Here is a 19,439-nt window from a genome sequence, read left to right as displayed (position 1 = left end):
GATTGAATGGCTGGCAGGGTCAGCTTCGTCTATGCATGAATCGCCTGGTGACGTCACGACCAATCATGACTGTACATGGAGCGCCTTTGTCGAACACAACCAGCATTTCACTGAATGCATCAAAGTTCACCGGCGTCCTATAATTCGTTCAAAGGAAAGGAAAGGCGCTGTATCTGTCACTCGCGGAATCCCGCTATCCTCCCGGTAGACAAATGGAATTATGAGCGTTTCATGATCCGGGGCGTGGCGCAGTTGGTAAAGCACTCGGCTGCGCATCCAAAGAATGGAGGTTCGATTTCCGGCGGAGACAAGGTTTATTTATTTATTTTTAACTATCTCCCTCGAAAGTGTGACATATCCTCTACTGACAGCCTCTGCCAACGATAAGGCATTAAAGGCTTTCGCCTTAAAAAGATGCCAAAAGGAAAACTGGTAAGACTGTGAGACATTATTCCAGTGCACGAAATGTCTCGCAGTTGTACTAGAAACCAGCTAAAACTGGTGCCTTTCTGTTGAAAATACTGAGCCAAGTAACATGTTAACCAGAGCCAACAGGGGAAATAGTTGTGCTCAAACATGCTGTGAGGACAACGTGGATGTGTCACTGCCTACACAGAAGTCCTCTGAAGTGGCCTTACTGTCCAGTAATATCAAATGATTCTGTAATGCACTAAACTTTTGTTTCTACAGGGTACCAGTTTTGTGACCTTTGGAGACTTTTGCATTAACTCTGCTCATTTGGCTTACATTTTTCAACTCTCCTTTAACTTCCTCTTCCCCGCTATCCCAGTGTGTAGTAGCAGGCCAGGGTCTCTTTACTGCCGGCCAACCTCTCCACCTTTCGTATCAATAAATCTCTCTTTGTACTTTACATGAATGACCCAAAAACAAACATACGAAAATTAGTATCCCACACTTACCTTATTTGCAAACAGGGTCATCACAAATTTGCCGGGCAGAAACATTTTCAGCAGGGTTGTGACCAAGTCATGGTAGTTGTCCTGCAAGTAGACAGAAGACTATTGGCCCGCTTTCCCAAATTAAGCCCTGTTCTCTCTGTGGTATGAGAAACATCCGCTGCTGCAGATTCAAACTAACCAGTAACCTCAGAGACAAGCATGGGTAGTTTTCATTTCCCAAGACAGGTTTAGGATGCGTACGCAAATAGGAGTTAGTCATCATCATCATCATCAGCCGAACTATACCCACTGCAGGGCGAAGGCCTCTCCCATATTCTATTAATTACTCGGTCCTGTGCTAGCTGCATCCACTTGACCCTTGCGAACTTCTTAACCTAATCCGCCCACCGAACTTTTTTTTCGCCCCCTGCTGACTTTTCCTTCCTTGAATGGCACTTTTTTTGTAATCCTGAGTACTTGTTTCGCAAGGAGGCGTCCACTCAGGAGTACCACTTTTCCATGCAGGTACTTGAGCCTGATGCTGAGCCAGTTTAGCCACCCTAACTGGTGGAATTTGAGACATCATTTAACCTTTCACTAAGCACGCATGCAAATGAAGGCATTCAAAGCAAACCACAGAGATGGCTTTATGGACGCACAACTCCAGGCCCAGGCAACCAGAAAACATCACAGTGGAGAAAGCGAAGACGTCGCCTTCCATCACGCTTAGCAGATGCCGCTACTGTGAGGTGCCCCAGGATTGCGCTTTTGTGATAGAGGAGCATGAAGAGAAAGCATGTACGCAAATATGTTTGCATGGCTATACAAGGAACCCCCGCGTTGGAGCCGCATCTAGAATAGCAGTAGCATCACCACTCTAGCCTGCTTGCACCAAAGGTGGCAACCAAGAGGACAAAGACATAGGCATTCCAGCTTGGTCTTACTTAAATCCACATGACCAGCTTGCATTTTTTTTTTCTCTTCAAACGAACATTGCACTACTGTCTAACTGTTGCCTGTGATAGCGTTCCAAGCTCTGTATTGCCACAAACTAATAATTTCTGGCTGCCAACAGCTGCAGTTATGCAACCTTATCACTTTGCTTGTAATGCACAGAATGATCTAGGCAATGGCAGGAACGTTTTGTGCATGACATTGCCACTTATATCACTTTCATTGTTGCACAAGATGCGCTAAGATTTCTCTCGAATGATTGCACCCAAGGGTGACTGCTTCCATTGTTTCAGGTTGTTGTACGAATCTTGCTATAATGAACACGGATACAGTGAATTATCGGATAAAACGAACTAAAACCAAAGTATTGAAGCATAGCTCGTTGGGCCAGTTGGTGCATGGTATGGGGAATAAGCCAGCAGAGAAGACATGTTCACAAGTAAAAGAAGTATACAGGACGAAGCTGGAAATCAAAGTTTGGTTGGTGTATGCTTTATTTATAACGAAAAAAAAAATTCAAAATTTGGTGCTAGATCGGTTATAACGAAGCAGTTTTTTTTTGCATTAAAACGGCAAAAAATGCGTAAAGTAGCGGAAAAAAACATCAAGAAAGAATTTTTCATCAATCTAACCGCCCGCCACAGAAATGTGTTTAAATCACTCGCGCGTTCGCGTGCCGCGCCATTTAGTGGCAGCAACAAAAACTACCGCCAACGGCTTATGGCCTCCGAGATAAGACCCCCGTGCGCGGGGGTGATCTCGAAAAATATGAACGGCCATGACCGGAGTCTAGCGGTGCTGCCAAATTGTGTTTAAATAACCCAGATGGGTGGATGCAATATAGTAGCGTCACCTTTAAAACGGGGTGGTAGCAGTTGCTATCATACTCGTTTTTTTTTTCGCTGTATCTGAGTTATGTTTTAGGTTGGTTAACTATACCATCATTCCATTTATTGAGTTTTTGTCTCTGCATTACTAACATTATGTCACTTTACTTTTAAGCCACCAATCTTCCAATCGTTTTTTGCTAGTTTCCACCGTCGGTTTATTCACCCGACCACTGGTATCTCCAAACCCCAGGGCCTCTGGAAGAGTGACTGCGCCTGCATCGACCTCTGGATGGATACCATCACATTCCAGTATCATCATCATCATCAGCCTGATTATACCCACTGCAGGGCGAAGGCCTCTCCCATATTTCTCCACTTAACCCGGTTCTGTGCTAGCTGCATCCACTTGACCCCTGCGAACTTCTTAATCTCATCCGCCCACCTAACTTTCTGCCGCCCCCTGCCACGCTTTCCTTCCCTTGGAATCCAGTTTGTTGCCCTCAGCGACCATCGGTTATCCTCTCTTCGCACTACATGTCCTGCCCATGTCCATTTCTCCTTCTTAATTTCTACTAGAATGTCGGTAACTTGAGTTATTTCTCTGACCCACTCTGCACGCTTTCTATCTCTTAATGTTACCCCTACCATTTTTCGTTCCATAGCCCTCTGGGTTGTCCTCAACTTAAGTAGAACTCTCTTGGTTAGCCTCCACGTTTCAGCCCCATAGGTGAGTACAGGCAAGATGCAACTGTTGTATGCTTTCCTCTTGAGCGATACCGGTAAGCTGCTAGTCATAATCTGCGAGTGCTTGCCAAATGCGCTCCATCCCAATCGTATTCTTCTTGTTATTTCCTTTTCGTGGTCCGGGTCTGCGGTTACTACCTGTCCTAAGTAGACATATTCGCCTACTACTTCCAGTATTTCGCTACCTAATGTAAACTGCTGTTCCTTCCCGAGGCTGTTGAACATTACCTTAGTCTTCTGCATATTGATTTTCAAGCCTACCTTTCTACTTTTCCTGTCTAGGTCATCAATCATTATTTGCAATTCATCCCCCGAGTTGCTTAGCAAGGCAATGTCATCAGCAAATCGCAGATTACTGAGGTATTCTCCATCTACCCTTATCCCTAACTGCTCCCATTCCAAGTCTCTGAATACTTCCTCTAAACAAGCTGTGAATAGTACTGGGGAGATTGTGTCTCCTTGCCTAACACCTCTCTTTATGGGAATTTTGTTACTTTCTTTATGCAGAACTATGGTTGCTGTGCAGCCGCTATACATATCTTCCAGCACTTTCACGTATGGCTCGTCTACCCCCTGATTTCGCAATGCCTGCATCACCGCCGAGGTTTCAACTGAGTCAAATGCTTTTTCGTAATCAATGAATGCTATGTATAAGGGCTGGTTATATTCCGAGCATTTTTCTATCACCTGATTGATGGTATGGATATGATCGATAGTAGAGTACCGTTTCCGAAACCCTGCTTGATCCTTTGCTTGATTGCAGTCTAAGGTTGTCCTGATTCTATTAGCGATTACCTTAGTAAATACCTTATACGTAACAGACAGTAAGCTGATTGGTCTGTAATTTTTAAGGTCCTTAGAGTCCCCTTTCTTGTGAATGAGGATAATGTTTGCATTCTTCCATGGTTCCGGTACCGTCGATGACACCAGGCACTGCGTATACAGGGTGGCCAGGTTTTCTAGCACGATATCCCCCCCGTCCTTCAGCAAATCTGTAGTTATCTGATCTCCAGCTGATTTCCCCCTTTTCATAGTTTCTAGTGCTTTCTTGACCTCGTCCTTCGTCACTGGTGGAACGTCTGACTGTTTTTCCCTACCGCCAATCTCATTACGGTCCTGACTACTTTGGCTACTGTAGAGATCTGTATAGAACTCCTCGGCTACTTTGACTATCTTTTCCATATTAGTGATGACGTTGCCCGCCTTGTCCCTTATCGCATACATCTGGTTTTTGCCTATGCCCAATTTCTTCTTTACCGCTTTAAGGCTTCCCCCGTTCTTTACAGCATGCTCAATTTTCTCCATGTTATACTTCCTAATATCGGCCACCTTGCGCTTATTGATTAGCTTCGATATCTCGGCCAATTCGATCTGGTCTGTTGGATTGGAAGCTTTCATACTCTGGCGTTTCTTAATCAAATCTTTCGTCTCCTTAGACAGCTTACCGGTATCCTCTCTAACTATCCTACCGCCTACTTCTACCGCGCACTCAGTAATGATATCTCTGAAGTTATTATTGCTTCTAGGGTAATGTCACCATCCTCTGTTAGAGCTGAAAACCTATTCTGTAGCGAGATCCTGAACTCTTCTGCCCTCCCCCTCACCGCTAATTCGTTGATGGGTTTCTTTCTTACTAATCTGTTGCGTTCCTTCTTCAGATTTAGGCTAATTCGGGACCTCACCATCCTGTGGTCACTGCGTCGCACTTTCCCGATTACCTCTACATCTTGCATAATGGCGGGGGTGGAACACATTATGAAGTCGATTTCATTTTTAGTCTCTCCGTTAGGACTTTTCCATGTCCATTTCCGGTTCTTCCGTTTGCTGAAGAAGGAAGAAGGGAAGAAGGAAGAGGATTCGTAAGTTATTGCGCTCTGCAAACTCAACTAGTAACTCCCCCCTGCTATTCCTAGAACCAATGCCATAGTCACCTACGACCTTGTCTCCTGCTTGTTTTTTCCCTACCTTGGCATTGAAATCGCCCATTAGTACAGTATACTGCGTCTTTTCTTTTCGCATTGTCGATTCTACATCTTCGTAGAAGCTTTCAACTGCCTGGTCATCATAACTACATGTAGGTGCATAGGCCTGTACAACCTTCAGTTTATACCGCTTATTAAGCCGAATTACGATGGCTGCAACCCTCTCATTAATACTATAGAATTCATCTATATTACCCGCTATATACTTATTGACAAGGAAACCTACTCCTAGTTGTCGCCTCTCTGGTAAGCCTCGATAACACAGTACATGCCCATCTTTCAGTGCAGTATATGCCTCATTCGGCCTCCTAACCTCACTAAGCCCTATGACATCCCATTTCATGCCCTCTAGTTCCTCTAACAGCACTGCTAAGCTAGCTTCACTAGCTAGGGTTCTAGCATTAAACGTTGCCAGGGTCAGTTTCCAATGGCGGCCTGTCCAGCGGAGCCAGACTTTCTTAGCACCCCCTGCTGCGTCACAGGTCTGACCGCCGCCATGGTCAGTTGTTCCGCAGCCGCTGGTGACTGAGGGCCGGGGTTTTATGGAGCTTATCATAGGAGGTTGCGGCCAATAACTGCACCAGGGTGGCCAACTCCTGTTCTGGTGAGGGAGTGCGTTGCCGGAGGTGTTCACCGGCATCAGGTCGCACCCCAAACCTGTTTATGCAATTCCATCAACACGCGGATTTTTTTTTTTTTTTTCTTTCATCCGGTGGAGAATTGCGTGGCACCGGGATTTGAACCCCGGTCCTCTTGCATGCGAGGCGGATGTTCTACCGCTACGCCACCACTGCACCCCATTCCAGTATAATATGGTTAATTCTATGGTTAATCCATAGAAACAACCCATTCCAGTATAATATGGTTAATTGTTTCTATGGATTCACCACATACTGCACATGTGTCATCTTCACGGTTAAATTTATTTTTGTAGCTACATGTTCTAAGGCACCCTGATCTAGATTCAAAAAGTAGGGCACTGCCTCTTGAGTTATCAAAGAAAGTTTCCTTCCTGATCAGCCTTTTCCACTTTTGGGATAGTTCCACACTTTCTTTTCCATACCATTTATCCAATTTTTACCTTCTGTGTTTTTCACCTGTCGCTTAACGCTGTTTAATTCTTCATCCTTGTGACCAGCATACTTACTGGTTAGTTTCCTAGCTCTTTTCCTCCATTGTGAGTCAACGCTTTTTAGGTAGATATTTAAATACTTTCACTGCCCACCTGTTACTGTCCAATTTCCTCAGGTGTTCCTCATACAATACAGTCGAACCCGGATATATCGAACTCGAAGGGGATCGCGAAATAGTTCAATATATCGATAATTCGATATACAAAAATCGGCTTGTGACGGCACTTACGATGCGAAAAACGATACAGTATTTGTCGCGTAATCAACCCACTCTCATAATGAACCCACCCTCCACTTTTGCACCCGAGAATTTGAAAAAAAAAAATGCGTTAAGGCTAGCTCGCTCACATGCAAGCGACTGAGCGATCTCAGCGACAAGCGGAGCGACAGAGCGAAAATTTTCAAACTTGTTGGAACTGCGTCCCTCTCGCCGCTCGAGCCACCGCGGTAGCTAAAGGCAAGGTTTCTGTGTCGCCGCGGCGAGCATTTTCGCTTGCATGTCGATGGCGTGCGTCAGTCCGTTTTGGTCGTCTCATCCACAGCTCATTGGCAGCGTGCCAAGATGCTGCGCAGCGATAACGTCAGGGCGCGTTTATCTTTTTATAGCTCCTGCGGTGGCGGGGAGCGAACTTGGCAGAGTGCCCGTGATGGCTTGATAGCACAAGCCTGGTTCGATTTATGGCGCCGCGCTTGGAGCGGGCGTCATGATCACAGCTGCTGACCGTGTGCTTTCGCTGATTTATACATGCAAGGATAAACTATAAAAAAATGAATAAAACAAACATCCCCGCAAAAAAAAAAAAAATATGCCTGCCGCAGAAAGGATGACTCGCAAAAAAAAAAAGAAAAGAAAGAGCTGGCGCTTTTTAACAATTGCAGGCGCCATAGCCACGTCCGCCGCCGCGCCGCCGCACGCAGAGGGTTCGCAACACACGCTGGAGAAAGCGTCCCACGTCAGTCTGAAAAACGGGCTGAGCTGGCTTGGCGCATGCGTTGCACGTGCTGAAGGAGAGATAGCTCAGCAAAAGAATGGGCACACCCACGCACGTGGCTTGCAAACGTCATGTGTTGGCGCGCAGGAAACGACAACTGTAGATGCGCGCGCCTTTGGGGAATGGGCGCGGCGCTGCCCAGACCAGCTGTCGCCGAACTGTCCCCTCTCATTTCTTCCGCGCGTGGCTTGAAAACGTCACGCGGCAAACTGACAAGGGTGATACGATTGTCTTTGGGGACGGCACACTTTCCAGTGCGTGGTGCGGAGTTCGATATATCGAACGACCGGTGAAACTGAGTTCGATATATGACGCGGCTTTCCTATACTTTTACATGGGATTTTCAAGGGGATATTTTGTGAGTTCGATATAACCAAAATTCGATATATCCGGGTTCGACTGTATTTTACTCTGAGCTTCCCGTATTTCAAAAGATGCCCAGCCCATATCTCGCTGTGGTTTTGCCAAGGGCACCCAGTGCCAATCGCCTGACGATGCTCCTCTCTATGTTCTTCTTTGTTATATTTTTCACTCCAACAAAAACGGCATAACATTCAGCAGTGAAAAGAGATGCACAATTAAGCAGTCTTACTGTATTTTCCCACATTTGCCTTGCACTACAGCGCTTCCCACGTGCAGTGCTGCTACTGCCTAGCTGCGATTTGGAGCAGCTTAACAAGCGATTTGGAGCACCTGTGTGCCGTTTCTAAAAGGTCCCTTGCTCACCAAGAAGCCAATATATGAGATCAGCTATTGTGAACAAATCGATTTGCTGCCACTATCTTGCCGTTGCCTTCCTTGTATTATTTCAAGGTGTTCTGCAGCAAGGAACAGTATGTAACACTAAGAAAGCAAGTATTACATGCATTACCTATATTTAAACTATTTATTCAATCAAAAACCATGAGTATGTATCATCATGAAGCATTTTATTCAGAAGAAACACAAGCCCAGCTTTTCCAGATATCGCACCTCCAAAATTGCAGCACCCTCAAAAATTTTTTGAAAAAACGAGGAAAAATATGTCAGAACATGTAGATTTAAATTGCGGCAAGGTCTGGCATACAGTACAACCTCCCCGATGTAACGAAGTAGTTCAGTTTCGGTAACTTTGGGCGCATGGAGCACGATATATTTTTAGCCCCCCTATAACGAAGTAAATTTCGCCGAACTTTCAATGTAACGAAATTTAGTTGAAGACTCAATGCCTGAACAAAGGTGTACCATGATCCTGAGTGGTTGAGAGCAGCGCCCATCAAAGTGCACGCAGCCTGAAAATAAGCGCAGTGTGGCCAAGGTGGGTCGACCTTGGCGCGGCGGCGCAGCAGAGCCGAGCGCACTTAAAAATGTAACGATGATGATGATACGACATGGCATATGCTGCGCCATCTGATGTACTATGCGGGAGACTCGAACATGGTGTTGAGCAACTCCACTAGGCGGCACGAGCATCGGCCCGGTTTAGACGCCGCAGCGCAGCATGCAGGCTCCCTACCCAATTTATGCCTATTTTTTGCGCAGCGCATGTCGACGTGCAGCGTGTGTGAATTTGTTTGTTGTCACATTGTCGCGTGACTGGTGACCTGTCCCTCGTCGCCGTCGTAGTCGTGATGCTTGTCTGGCATCTCCGTTCCACCAGCATGAGTGGCAAACGAAAAGTGCTCTCTAGAAGTGAAGGCCAGCATACTGGATGCCGTCGCGAAGGGCGAAAAGAAGAAAGATGTCGCCGCAAAGTTCACTCTCCACGATTTTGAGCTCCAAGAATTCCATCATCGACTCCTTAAAAAAGGGGGCAAGCAGCCAGAGGAAAAGGTTGAAGGCAGCAAACTATGAAGACGTGGATAAAGTCAATTTCAAGTGGTTCATGTCAACCCGGACGCAAAACATTCCTATCGGTGGTGTGGTCCTACAACAAAAAGCAAAGGACTTTGCATGCCTGCTTGGTCGCGATGACTTCCAGGCCAGCAGCGGCTGGCTGCATAGGTTTAAGGCTCGACACTCGATCGTTGGCAAAAGCTTGAGCGGTGAGTAGTCATCGGCTGATGCAACAGAATCGGCTGCCTGGATTACGAACGCAGTGCCAGATATCCTCGAGCGCTACGATCTGGCACACATATATAACGCCGACGAGACGGCATTGTTCTACCAGATGCCTAATCGCACACTGGCTTAGAAAGGTGATCGGTGCCACTGTGGTAAGCATAGCAAGCTACACATCACAGTCCTCCTGTGCGCCAACATGGATGGAAGTGACAAGCGTTTGCCGCTTGTTATCGGGCGCAGCAAAAAACCACACTGCTTTAAGAATTCGCGGCAACTCGAGATTGTCTACACATCGAACAAAAAAGCATGGATGACCCGCAGTATTTTCCACAGTTGGCTGCAAGATCTTGAAGAGGACATGAAAGAATCCGGACGCCACATGTGCCTCATTCTCGACAACTGCTCTGCGCATCAAGTTGACGACTTGGAGCTTGCACATGTGGAACTGCAGTTTCTCCGACCCAACTGCACATCACTCACCCAATCGCTCGATCAGGGTATAATTAACCACAGCTTGAAATGTGGCTATCGCCGAAGATTAGTTGACAAGCTGCTCCTTGACATTTGACTGGAACGGTCAACGAAATTTGATTTGTTTCAAGCGCTCGAGATGCTGTCCACATCCTGGAAAGTAATGCCAAAAAAAATCATTGAAAACTGTTTTCAAAAAGCAGGCCTTGGAGCAGACGCTTCCGCAGCAGCTCTACCTGAAGGTGGTTTGTCCACGCTTGAAACAACAGAAGCGCAGGCACTTCAGAGGCCTTGGGAGTGCCTTCACAGCGGTGGTGCTGTGCCGGAGGGCGTCGAGATCAACGATTTCGTTCTTGGTGATTCATGTGTCCTCGCGACAGAAGAGGTGACCATGGAATCGATCCTGAACGATGTGGTTCGGGAATTGCAAGGTGAGAGTGACGACGAAATGGACAATCAGGACGAGTGTGGCGACGTCCCCACCTCCAGTGAAGTAGTCGATGCGTTTGACGTACTGAGGCGCTTCGCGGGCTCTACAGGAGAGGAAGAGGCTATACGGTGGTTGTGGGCCTATGAACGGCGCATAATGCTGTTGTTGAATGCAAAGAAGACTCAAAAGGAAGTGACGGACTACTTTACCCACAAATAAAGGTTCTTTCGTGTGTGCTTCGCATCAGCAACACCATTTGATAATTTTATTTGCATGTTATGAGCCTAATTTCGACGTAACGAATTCAAGTGCCGATTTTACCGACTTCATTATATCGAGGTTTAACTGTATCAATATGATCAGAAATGGTCGGAAAGTAAATTAAAGTAAAAATAATGTCCTGTACCAATTTGAGCCAAAGTTACACCATAAAGAAAGCCCTCATAGGAAATGTCCATTTTGGTGCCAAGACAGTCTTTTCAGTAAATTTTCCCGCATAGGCAACCTGCAATGAAGTTTGCTGTGTCGATCGCCGTGCCGTAACACACATCCTAGCAAGAAGGGCAAATACTTCTGAGGCAGCTTTTTAGGGCGTTTTCAAGCCACCTGCATGAGCTTACAGGAATCATATTGCACGCCCTGTCGAAGCTTTGCGCGACGCGAGTCAGATAAATGGCCTACATCCAGAGAACCTGGGCAAGGACGTTATCTGTCACACGTGTATCTATAATGCTGCTGAACATGCTTGGTCGTTTATCATGAACCAAGTGGCTAACAGCAGCATTTTTGAGTCACGCTGAGAGATGATTGCAGCGCTACCTATGCAGTGCAGGTTCCCTATGGTTATTACATTTATGTTGATGTCAAAAGAAGAGGTTAGCTTTCTAGCAAAAGAAAATACAGTTGAATCCCGCCCCAACGAATACCGCCACAACGAAATTTCCGCGACAACGAATAATTTTTTATTCCCCGCGAGTATCCTATAAGAATTAATGGCCTAAATTTCTCTGCACAACGAACCATTTTTGCAGAGCGTTTCCGCTTCAACGAAATTTTCGCGTTCAAAATCGAAACCGAAACTAGTTTTATTGGCGAGAAGTCCAAGTCAAATCCAAAGCCACATTAAGCATGAAATCACGTGATTGCAGTTCCGCCATTTTGGCTTTGTGTCGTGGTCGCGTTGTTCACTCGCTGCCTTTCTCTTCGACAAAGACGAGTTTTCATCCGCAGGACACAATGGCAACGCAAGTGAAAAAACGCAAAACTCTTTCCCTTGAGCAAAAACCTCAAATAATCGCCCAAGCAGAAAGCGGAAGGAAGAAAGCGGCAATTGCTGAAGACTTCGGAATTCCTGCAAGTTCGCTGTCAACGATTCTAGGCAATAAGGACAGCGTGAGAATGGCACTTGCTTCAGGCACATCCTCGAAGCACAAAAAGGTGACGCGGCCCCTCCATGAAGAGTTGGACAAAGCAGTGCATGCGTGGTTTGTGGAAGCACGAGCCAGCAACGTCCCCCTGTCCGGAAGCATCGTCCAGCAGAAAGCCTTGAACTATGCATGCCTACTTGGCATTGATGATTTTAAAGCCAGCATTGGCTGGCTAAACCGTTTCAAGGCCCGCCATAACATCGTTGGAAAAGTGTTGTGCGGCGAGTCAATGTCAGCAGACGTGGACGGAGCAGCTGCTTGGAAGGCGAGTAACATGGCCGGAATTTTAAGCAACTTCGCGCCTGCAGACATTTACAACGCCGACGAGACCGGGCTATTCTACGAGATGTTGCCGGCTAGGACGCTCGACTTCAAGGGGCAGCGCTGTCACGGCGGCAAACACAGCAAAAAACGCATCACAGTGCTGCTTTGCACAAACATGGATGGCTCGGACAAGCGTCCGCCGTTAGTCATAGGCAAAAGTGCCAAGCCGCGCTGTTTTAAGGGAACTCGTAGCCTACCTGTGCAGTACAAGGCGAACAACAAGTCATGGATGACCCGCGCTATTTTCACCGAGTGGATGATGGCATTCGACCGCGACATGAAGCGGCAGGGCCGTAAAGTTTGCTTGCTTTTGGACAATTGTTCAGCGCATCACTCCGACGAAGTCAAGCTCACTAACACGGAGCTGAGGTTTTTCCCTCCCAATTGCACGTCTGTCTTACAGCCTCTCGATCAGGGCGTGATTCTTAGCCTGAAGCGCGCTTACCGCGGGAGGTTAATTCAGCGGCTGCTTTTTAACACTGAAACCGGCCGAGACACGAAGGTGGACTTGTACGTGGCACTGCAGATTATGTCTGCTGCCTGGAGCACACTGGGGCGCTCAGTAATTGTGAACTGTTTCAGGCACGCCGGATTTGCCGAAGGTCGACCCGTACACTCTGCTGGCCTAACACCAGGCGTTACAGACGACGACGAAGAGGCGTCACCGGCTCCGGGGATCGCGGCCGCCTGGAAAACGCTGGGAGAAATAGGAACCGTGCCGCCTAATCTCGAGCTCGACGAATACATCGGCGCTGACGCTTGTGTTGTTGTTCACGAAGATGTGAGTGATGAGCAGATCATAAAAGCTGCCCGGAATGATAAGGACTCTTCCGATGAAGAAGACGACGAAGTACAGGAAGCGCCGGCTGCGGCAACCGCCGTACAGGTGATGGACGCTTTTGATGTCATCAGGAATTTCGTTGCTGTCCGAGACGACGATGTTGCAATGGGTTTGCTGACCGAGTGCGAAAATCGCGTGACGGCGTTGCTCGCCGTGAAGCGTAAGCAAACCAAGCTTACAGATTTTTGGCATTAAACGCCTTTGCTGCTGCTTGGGCAATTCTTTCTGCGTTTCACGTCAAATTTTTGCGATAACGAAGTTCCGCGAGAACGAATTTTTTTTCGTGCACCGTGAATTTCGTTATAGCGGGATTCAACTGTAACTGTAGCAAGAGCAAGACCAGATATATTGATCTGGTGACTGTCCAAATTATATTTTTTTAAATTGGCGAAATACGTTTTGGGCATATTTTTTAATTACCAAGGCTAACGCAACTCGATAAAATGAATTATGACTGGTTTTTGGTGAGAATGCAGTTTCCCATCGAGATAATTGCCCCTGTAACTCAGAAGCAAATTTATTTCGACAAAGTTTGCAATTCCGCATGCCACTCGTGACGCCGTTTCGCGATCGCCACTGCCACTGCGCAACTAAGTTTTCCGAGTGCTCGATCTGTCGCGCCTATGAAAACTGCTTAGATATCACTTTTTCATCTGCATCGTCATGATTACAATGCTCGCACGCGTCAAGAATCACCTCAAGGGAATAATTCGCCCTTATCGGCCCACCGCGGAGAGTCAGCCCTGTCTGACTGCTGATAACAGGATGCAGTGTCACCGGCGCGCCTCTTAATTGTACCTTCAGTTTTTAGGCCAGTATGACGCTTCAACCTAAATTTTCCCCATTTTACGCCATGGTCGTCCACACGGAACATCGCTAAACCAGCTGGGCCTAACCACACGACCTTTTCAAAATGGCGCCAAGCCACAAGCAGTCGATGCCGGCAGCCAACCAAGAGTGGTCATTTGGGTCACATGTTTTCGGAGCCCAGTAGCAACGCGTGTTTCGCGCAAGTTTGTTCCTTTGTTTTCCGCTTCGGGTGTTTGCTCATGGACAGCGATCGTGACATGGGAATAGCAAGAATCACGATCTTTCGAACGAGACCAAAATGATGCCGGTGGAGAGCGTATTTCTCAATCTGCGGCCGATCAAAACTCGGCGTGATTTGACCTCAATTTCAGAACGTTCAGAATCTCAACTTTAGAACGCTGTAACGTGCGAAATATGACGTATTTTTCAACTGACAGCACCGAAGACAACAGGGCCCCGTTCGACCCGAACAGCAATCATGCTCGGAGAGCCACCCCTTTCTATGGAAAGCGTGCTGTGTTCATCACACCTTTTTCAAAGCAACAGATGGCGCTACACAACTACAACTTATGATTATCATCATACTTCGGCCCACAGCCTATTCACCTCGGCTCCGGCCGCTCTGATCCCTCCACAGCGCTGTCTTTATCATCATTGCTTGATAGATTCATTTTGGAGCACTTTGGTGCAGTTTTGGCAGTTTGTATCTTGATGGCGCAGCAAATCGCATTTGGCACAGAATGGCACAATTGGAGCAAGAGTGGAAGCCCTGCACATGATGTGCCGTCTTAGAACCATCAGTATAAAAAGCTCTAATTTTTATATATTTCCTCCAAAGTGAAGAACTCTTGTAGTATGCATTCACATGGAGATAGCTGTGAAAGTGTGTTAGTGTGAAGTCACACACAGAGGGCAGATTATACAGTAAAAGCTCGTTAATTCAAACTCGAAGGGGCCGAGAAAATTGTTTGAGTTAAGCGGAGTTCGAATTAACAGTCGGGCAATGGAATGAGCGCCATCGTGGCCCACCGTGCTGGCCGAGCCCACATGTTGACTCATTACCATAAGTAAAGAGGGCTAGGCGCTACTGCACGTCTACGGAGGGCGATTCCGATAATTTTTGCAATTGAGCCGCAACGGCGAATGAACGGGACTAATCGGTCAGTCATGCGCCGCAAACAAGAACCGGAATGCATTCGTTTAAGTAGCGAGCTTCAAAACATGTTTATTTACACGAAAAAATAATCGGTAATGTGCGTTTGCTTGCGTTTCTTGTGCCGCGACTCCACAAGCATCGACTGCAGCTTGCCCAAGAGTTCCAGCGCAGGATCCGAATTCTTATCGGCGGAGAAGTATCGTGCAGTGAGATCGAGCGCCGACACTACTTCACATGCACTAGGGGGTGGCACCGGATCGTCTCCTTCGTCGGACTCTTCATCACTTTCAGCTGTGTTCGCCACCCGTGAGCCCTGTGGAGCACATGCAGCCGCGATTATATCCTCATCACTCAAGGGCCCAGACGTCTCCACACCGTTGTCAACGTCAACATAGGCTTCAAAGGCGACACTCTCCGACAAAGCCGCGTAGCCACAGTCGAGCACGACGGAGTCATCATCAGACGAAGTCTCCGCTACCTCCGCGCTGCATGCTTCTGGGGAGTCACTGCAGCCTTCGCAGCAATTATGGGCCCGCTTAACGGAATGTTCCGGCTGCGAACTTCTTTTATTCATGCCATTACGGCACTCTCCCCTTCGGGATGGGCCGACGTCCGTAGCCTTTTGCGAGAGGGCTCCATAACGTCTTTACGAAAAACAGCACTGATCAATTCCTTGTTCCTGAGATACGTTGACAGCGTGCTCTTCTTGATGTCGCACTTTTTGGCTATATCCGTCTTGGATAGGACACCACGTTCCACCTCACTCAAAATCTCCACTTTCGTCTTGAGGTCCTTTGCCGTGTATTTACCGCGGTTTGCCATGGCTGTCACAATCGATGAGTCGTCGCTGGCAAAGCGGTGAGGCAACGAAAACGGTAAAACTTGGACCACCGCGGCACAAACAAATGCACGACACCGACAACTGCGTTGTGCACACAACGTGACCGCAGGACAAAAAGAAAAAAGGCTTGTCAAAAGCGCACCCAGCAACCACGGTGCAGCCAAAACCTGCAACGGCTTGCGCCGGACCGTTGGTGTGATGGAGCCTGGCGGCACCCGGCAGCGAAAACCTGCTACGGCATGCACCGGAATGCTCGCTGCGACTGTCGAGTGCGCACCTCGTCTCGCGGGCGGGCAGATTTGAAAAATTTTGTTTTTTGCGTCTTTAGTAATCTTTCTGCGCATTGTACACGGTATGGGCCGACTTCTGTCTGCGAGGAGCTGTGTGAGCCACGAGCTCCTAGTTCGAATTACCCGTTGTGGATACTGGCATGTTCGAATTATCGGGAGTTTTCTCCTATTGAAATACATAGGGCCATGCTGGGACCCGAGTGTCAGTTCGAATTAACCGTAAGTTCGAATTAACAGAGTTCGAATTAACGAGGTTTTACTGTACCAGGGAGGCAATAGATCTTGCCTCGGGACATTGTGTGGAAGGCTGCCTAGTATTCCTAACTAAGCATTTTCCCTCAAAACGGAAAGATAAAGGTCTGGCTGACTGTGGCTGGAGGTGCACTTTGTAACTATGGGGTAGCATATATGTTTTGGCACGGACCATATTTTCAAGACATACGAGCATGTAAGCATGGATCTTCTGTGTTCGAGGGAAGGCTTATTTGTATCAACGTAGAGGCTGTTTATGGGAGATGTTCTGTAAGCACCACCAGTTGAGAGACACAAGGCTAGGTTGTGCACTGGATACGATCGTTTCAATTAGTACGATCTTGCCGCTCCATACCGTACAACAGACCGTACAACAGAGCAGTAAATGTGTAGCAGGCATGTCCTGTCAGACCCCAGTGTTTTTGTGAAAGCACTTTGAGTATGTTCAGGGATATTGAATCTTTCCGTTTATGGGTGTTAATATGCAGTAGGAATGAGAGATTTGTGTCATAAGTTATCCCTAAAAACTTGTGGTCATTTTTTACTGGTAGTTCAGTCTCATTTAAGTACAGAGTGAGGTTGACCTTTATGCCTCGTTTGAGCGAAAACATAGCCACCACTGTTTTCTGCAGAAAAAACAAACCAGTTTTTATTTACCCTGGTTACCATTTTATTTATTAATTGTACTTGTCTTTCACAGATTGACACTTTTGAAGAGGTGCTGGCTATTAACAGTATTAAGGGAGAGGTGCGGACTGATGGAAATGGGAATTTCTTCAAACGAGGTTTTTCAGGGCAGTTTCTTAAATTGGTGTTTGTACAGGATTTCCAAGAGGAGGTCCTTGTTTGGCAACTTTTCGACTTTGTAGCCAGGTCCTATGGTGTCAGTAAGAGTTTTGGAGACTAGGAATGGTGACACTATGCGGGTAGTCTTTTCTTGTTCACTGTGAATAACATGCTAGCGTGGAAAGTTTATCTTGTTCGTTACAAAAAAACTGAGCTGTCAAAAAACTGAGCGGTGAGGCCTCGTTTCGGAGGCAGATCTTTCAAGTAGCCATAAAAAGCATTGTTTTTTGGCCCGAGTAGCAGCCACCCACCATAAAGCCCTACAAGGGGACGTGACAGGAACTTGGAATTAGGCCCTGTCCACACCAGCTGTACGCCCCAATTATAACCAAATATGGCATACCACAGGGTGGTTAGCCACACAAGGTTAACCCTCGCTGCCAGGAAATAAAGAAAAAACCAAGAAAGGAGGAGAAGACGGGAGACTTGTGAGAAATAGGACAGAACAGCAAAAGGTGGAGGGGGAGGATAGGAAAAGGCGACTGCCAATTGTCCCCAGTCTATAGGAAGCAGGGGCCAAAATGGTGTGCTGCCTCTGCCGAAGGGCCTTAAAGGTCCAATCACTCGGCGTTGGCTCAAACACAGGGATCCTTTTTTCCCCAGACACGCCAATGCCTTGCACGGCTAAGCGTGGGTGCTTGGGGTCCGTGGTGTCGCACAGTACACTAAAAAATTTGCTTTAACAGATGCCCCCTCCAGGGACTACCTGTCCTAAGCAGACATATTCGCCTACCACTTCCACTGCTTCGCTGCCTATTTTGAACTGCTGTTCCTTCCCAAGGTTGTTCAGTCACGAGGGCCGAAATTATTACACCTCCAAATCAATTTCATAGCGTGTGCTGCCAGAATGGGTAAACATGCCAGAAAGCATGCTGTGGTCCGGCTGGCACTTAGCATGATGTTGCAGTATGCGTGCGCTATACACACATCAGGGGTTCTCCACAGAACCCCCGAGGTCCTTTGAAGTGCTTTTCGGGGGGTTTCCCTGTGTAGCTAAACACATGCGTGCCTCAGCTCCCAATTTTCCTTTGAGGAAGGACAAACCAGTCAACCAGCTCTCTATTTTTGAGATTTTGGGATGTTTCCACAAGTACCTGCAAATTTTGGTAGACATAATTTCCACATTATAGACTCCCTTTAAGACAAACTCCAAGGGACCATGAAAATTGTTTGTATAATCAGAAGTTCGTCTAATCAGGAGTGCTTCCAAAAATGATGTTTGAGCATGCAGAGTGTGTCCAAATACCTCGTATATGAGAACAAATGAATAAAATGGCCTTTCAGGAAAATAAACTGCAATACAAGCATTTATTGGACTAATGATTGTCTACTACACTTTGCAGTAGTAAGGCATCAGGCACTGTTGACTGTTACCCAGTCTGTTATTTTTTTTTTGTGTCTGTCGTGAAAATCGACGGCCTGCTACAAAAGCAGACATCTCACTTAACTTTTGAAGATACCCTTCAGTGCCCTCACACTGTTCAAAAAACTGCACTAAAGTGACTAGGCAGGCATCAGCTGCATCACAGGTAACTAGTGCAGATTCAGGCATAACATTCAAGCTGTCATCTTCAGCAGCAGTTTCCGATGGCAGGTCAAGCACTTCTTCAATCAGAGCGTCCAGTGTGTCAGCCCTACATGTTTCCACACTTTCGTCAATGCTGACATACGCACTGATGTCAATGAAGACACCCTTACTGCTCAGCGCAGAAACAATGCTTGTATCCTCCAAGTTTGCAGTGTGGTCCTCATTCGTAGTATCGCAGTCATTCTGCACTGAGCAATCACTAAGCGCCAGAAATCCTGCATGGCGGAAGCCGTTTGCAATAGTGGCTTGAGTAACCTGCTCCCAGGCGCTCGTCAGTAAGTGGAAACAGGTTAACACTGTGTACTCCTTACTGCTCTCCATGCAAATCAGCATCCTTTGCAGCAGAGAGCGATGATAGTGCCTCTTCAAGCTACTACTTATTACTACTCCCTGGTCCATAGGCTGCAGCTTCGCCGTTGTAGTCGCTGGTAGAAACTCTAGTTGGATGGCATAAAGTCCGGCGACGTGGCCGTATCCGGGACAGTTGTTAACAACAATGTGAACTTTTCTCTTCTGTCTCTGGAAGTGGCAATCCATCTCTTGAAGCCACTGCTCAAAAAGTGCCTGCGTCATCCACGCTTTTGAA

At 47.1% G+C, this 19,439-nt stretch overlaps 1 protein-coding gene across 1 annotated transcript in view; it reads right to left on the bottom strand.

Annotated features, from left to right (window-relative positions):
* Positions 1 to 19,439, bottom strand: part of SamDC (S-adenosylmethionine decarboxylase) — a 103,244-nt gene that overhangs the window by 2,631 nt on the left and 81,174 nt on the right. The window contains exon 9 of the mRNA XM_084605745.1: positions 921 to 1,001. Within this exon, the coding sequence (XP_084461871.1) occupies positions 921 to 1,001 (81 nt within the window). The remainder of the gene's footprint in view (positions 1 to 920; positions 1,002 to 19,439) is intronic.

Source organism: Amblyomma maculatum, chromosome 1 (genome assembly GCF_055883805.1).
Source record: "Amblyomma maculatum isolate TAMU_Amacu chromosome 1, ASM5588380v1, whole genome shotgun sequence".
In the NCBI taxonomy this organism is placed as follows: domain Eukaryota; kingdom Metazoa; phylum Arthropoda; class Arachnida; order Ixodida; family Ixodidae; genus Amblyomma; species Amblyomma maculatum.
The sequence above is the reverse complement of the archived record's forward strand: the minus strand, read 5'-3'. Positions and strand labels throughout refer to the sequence as shown.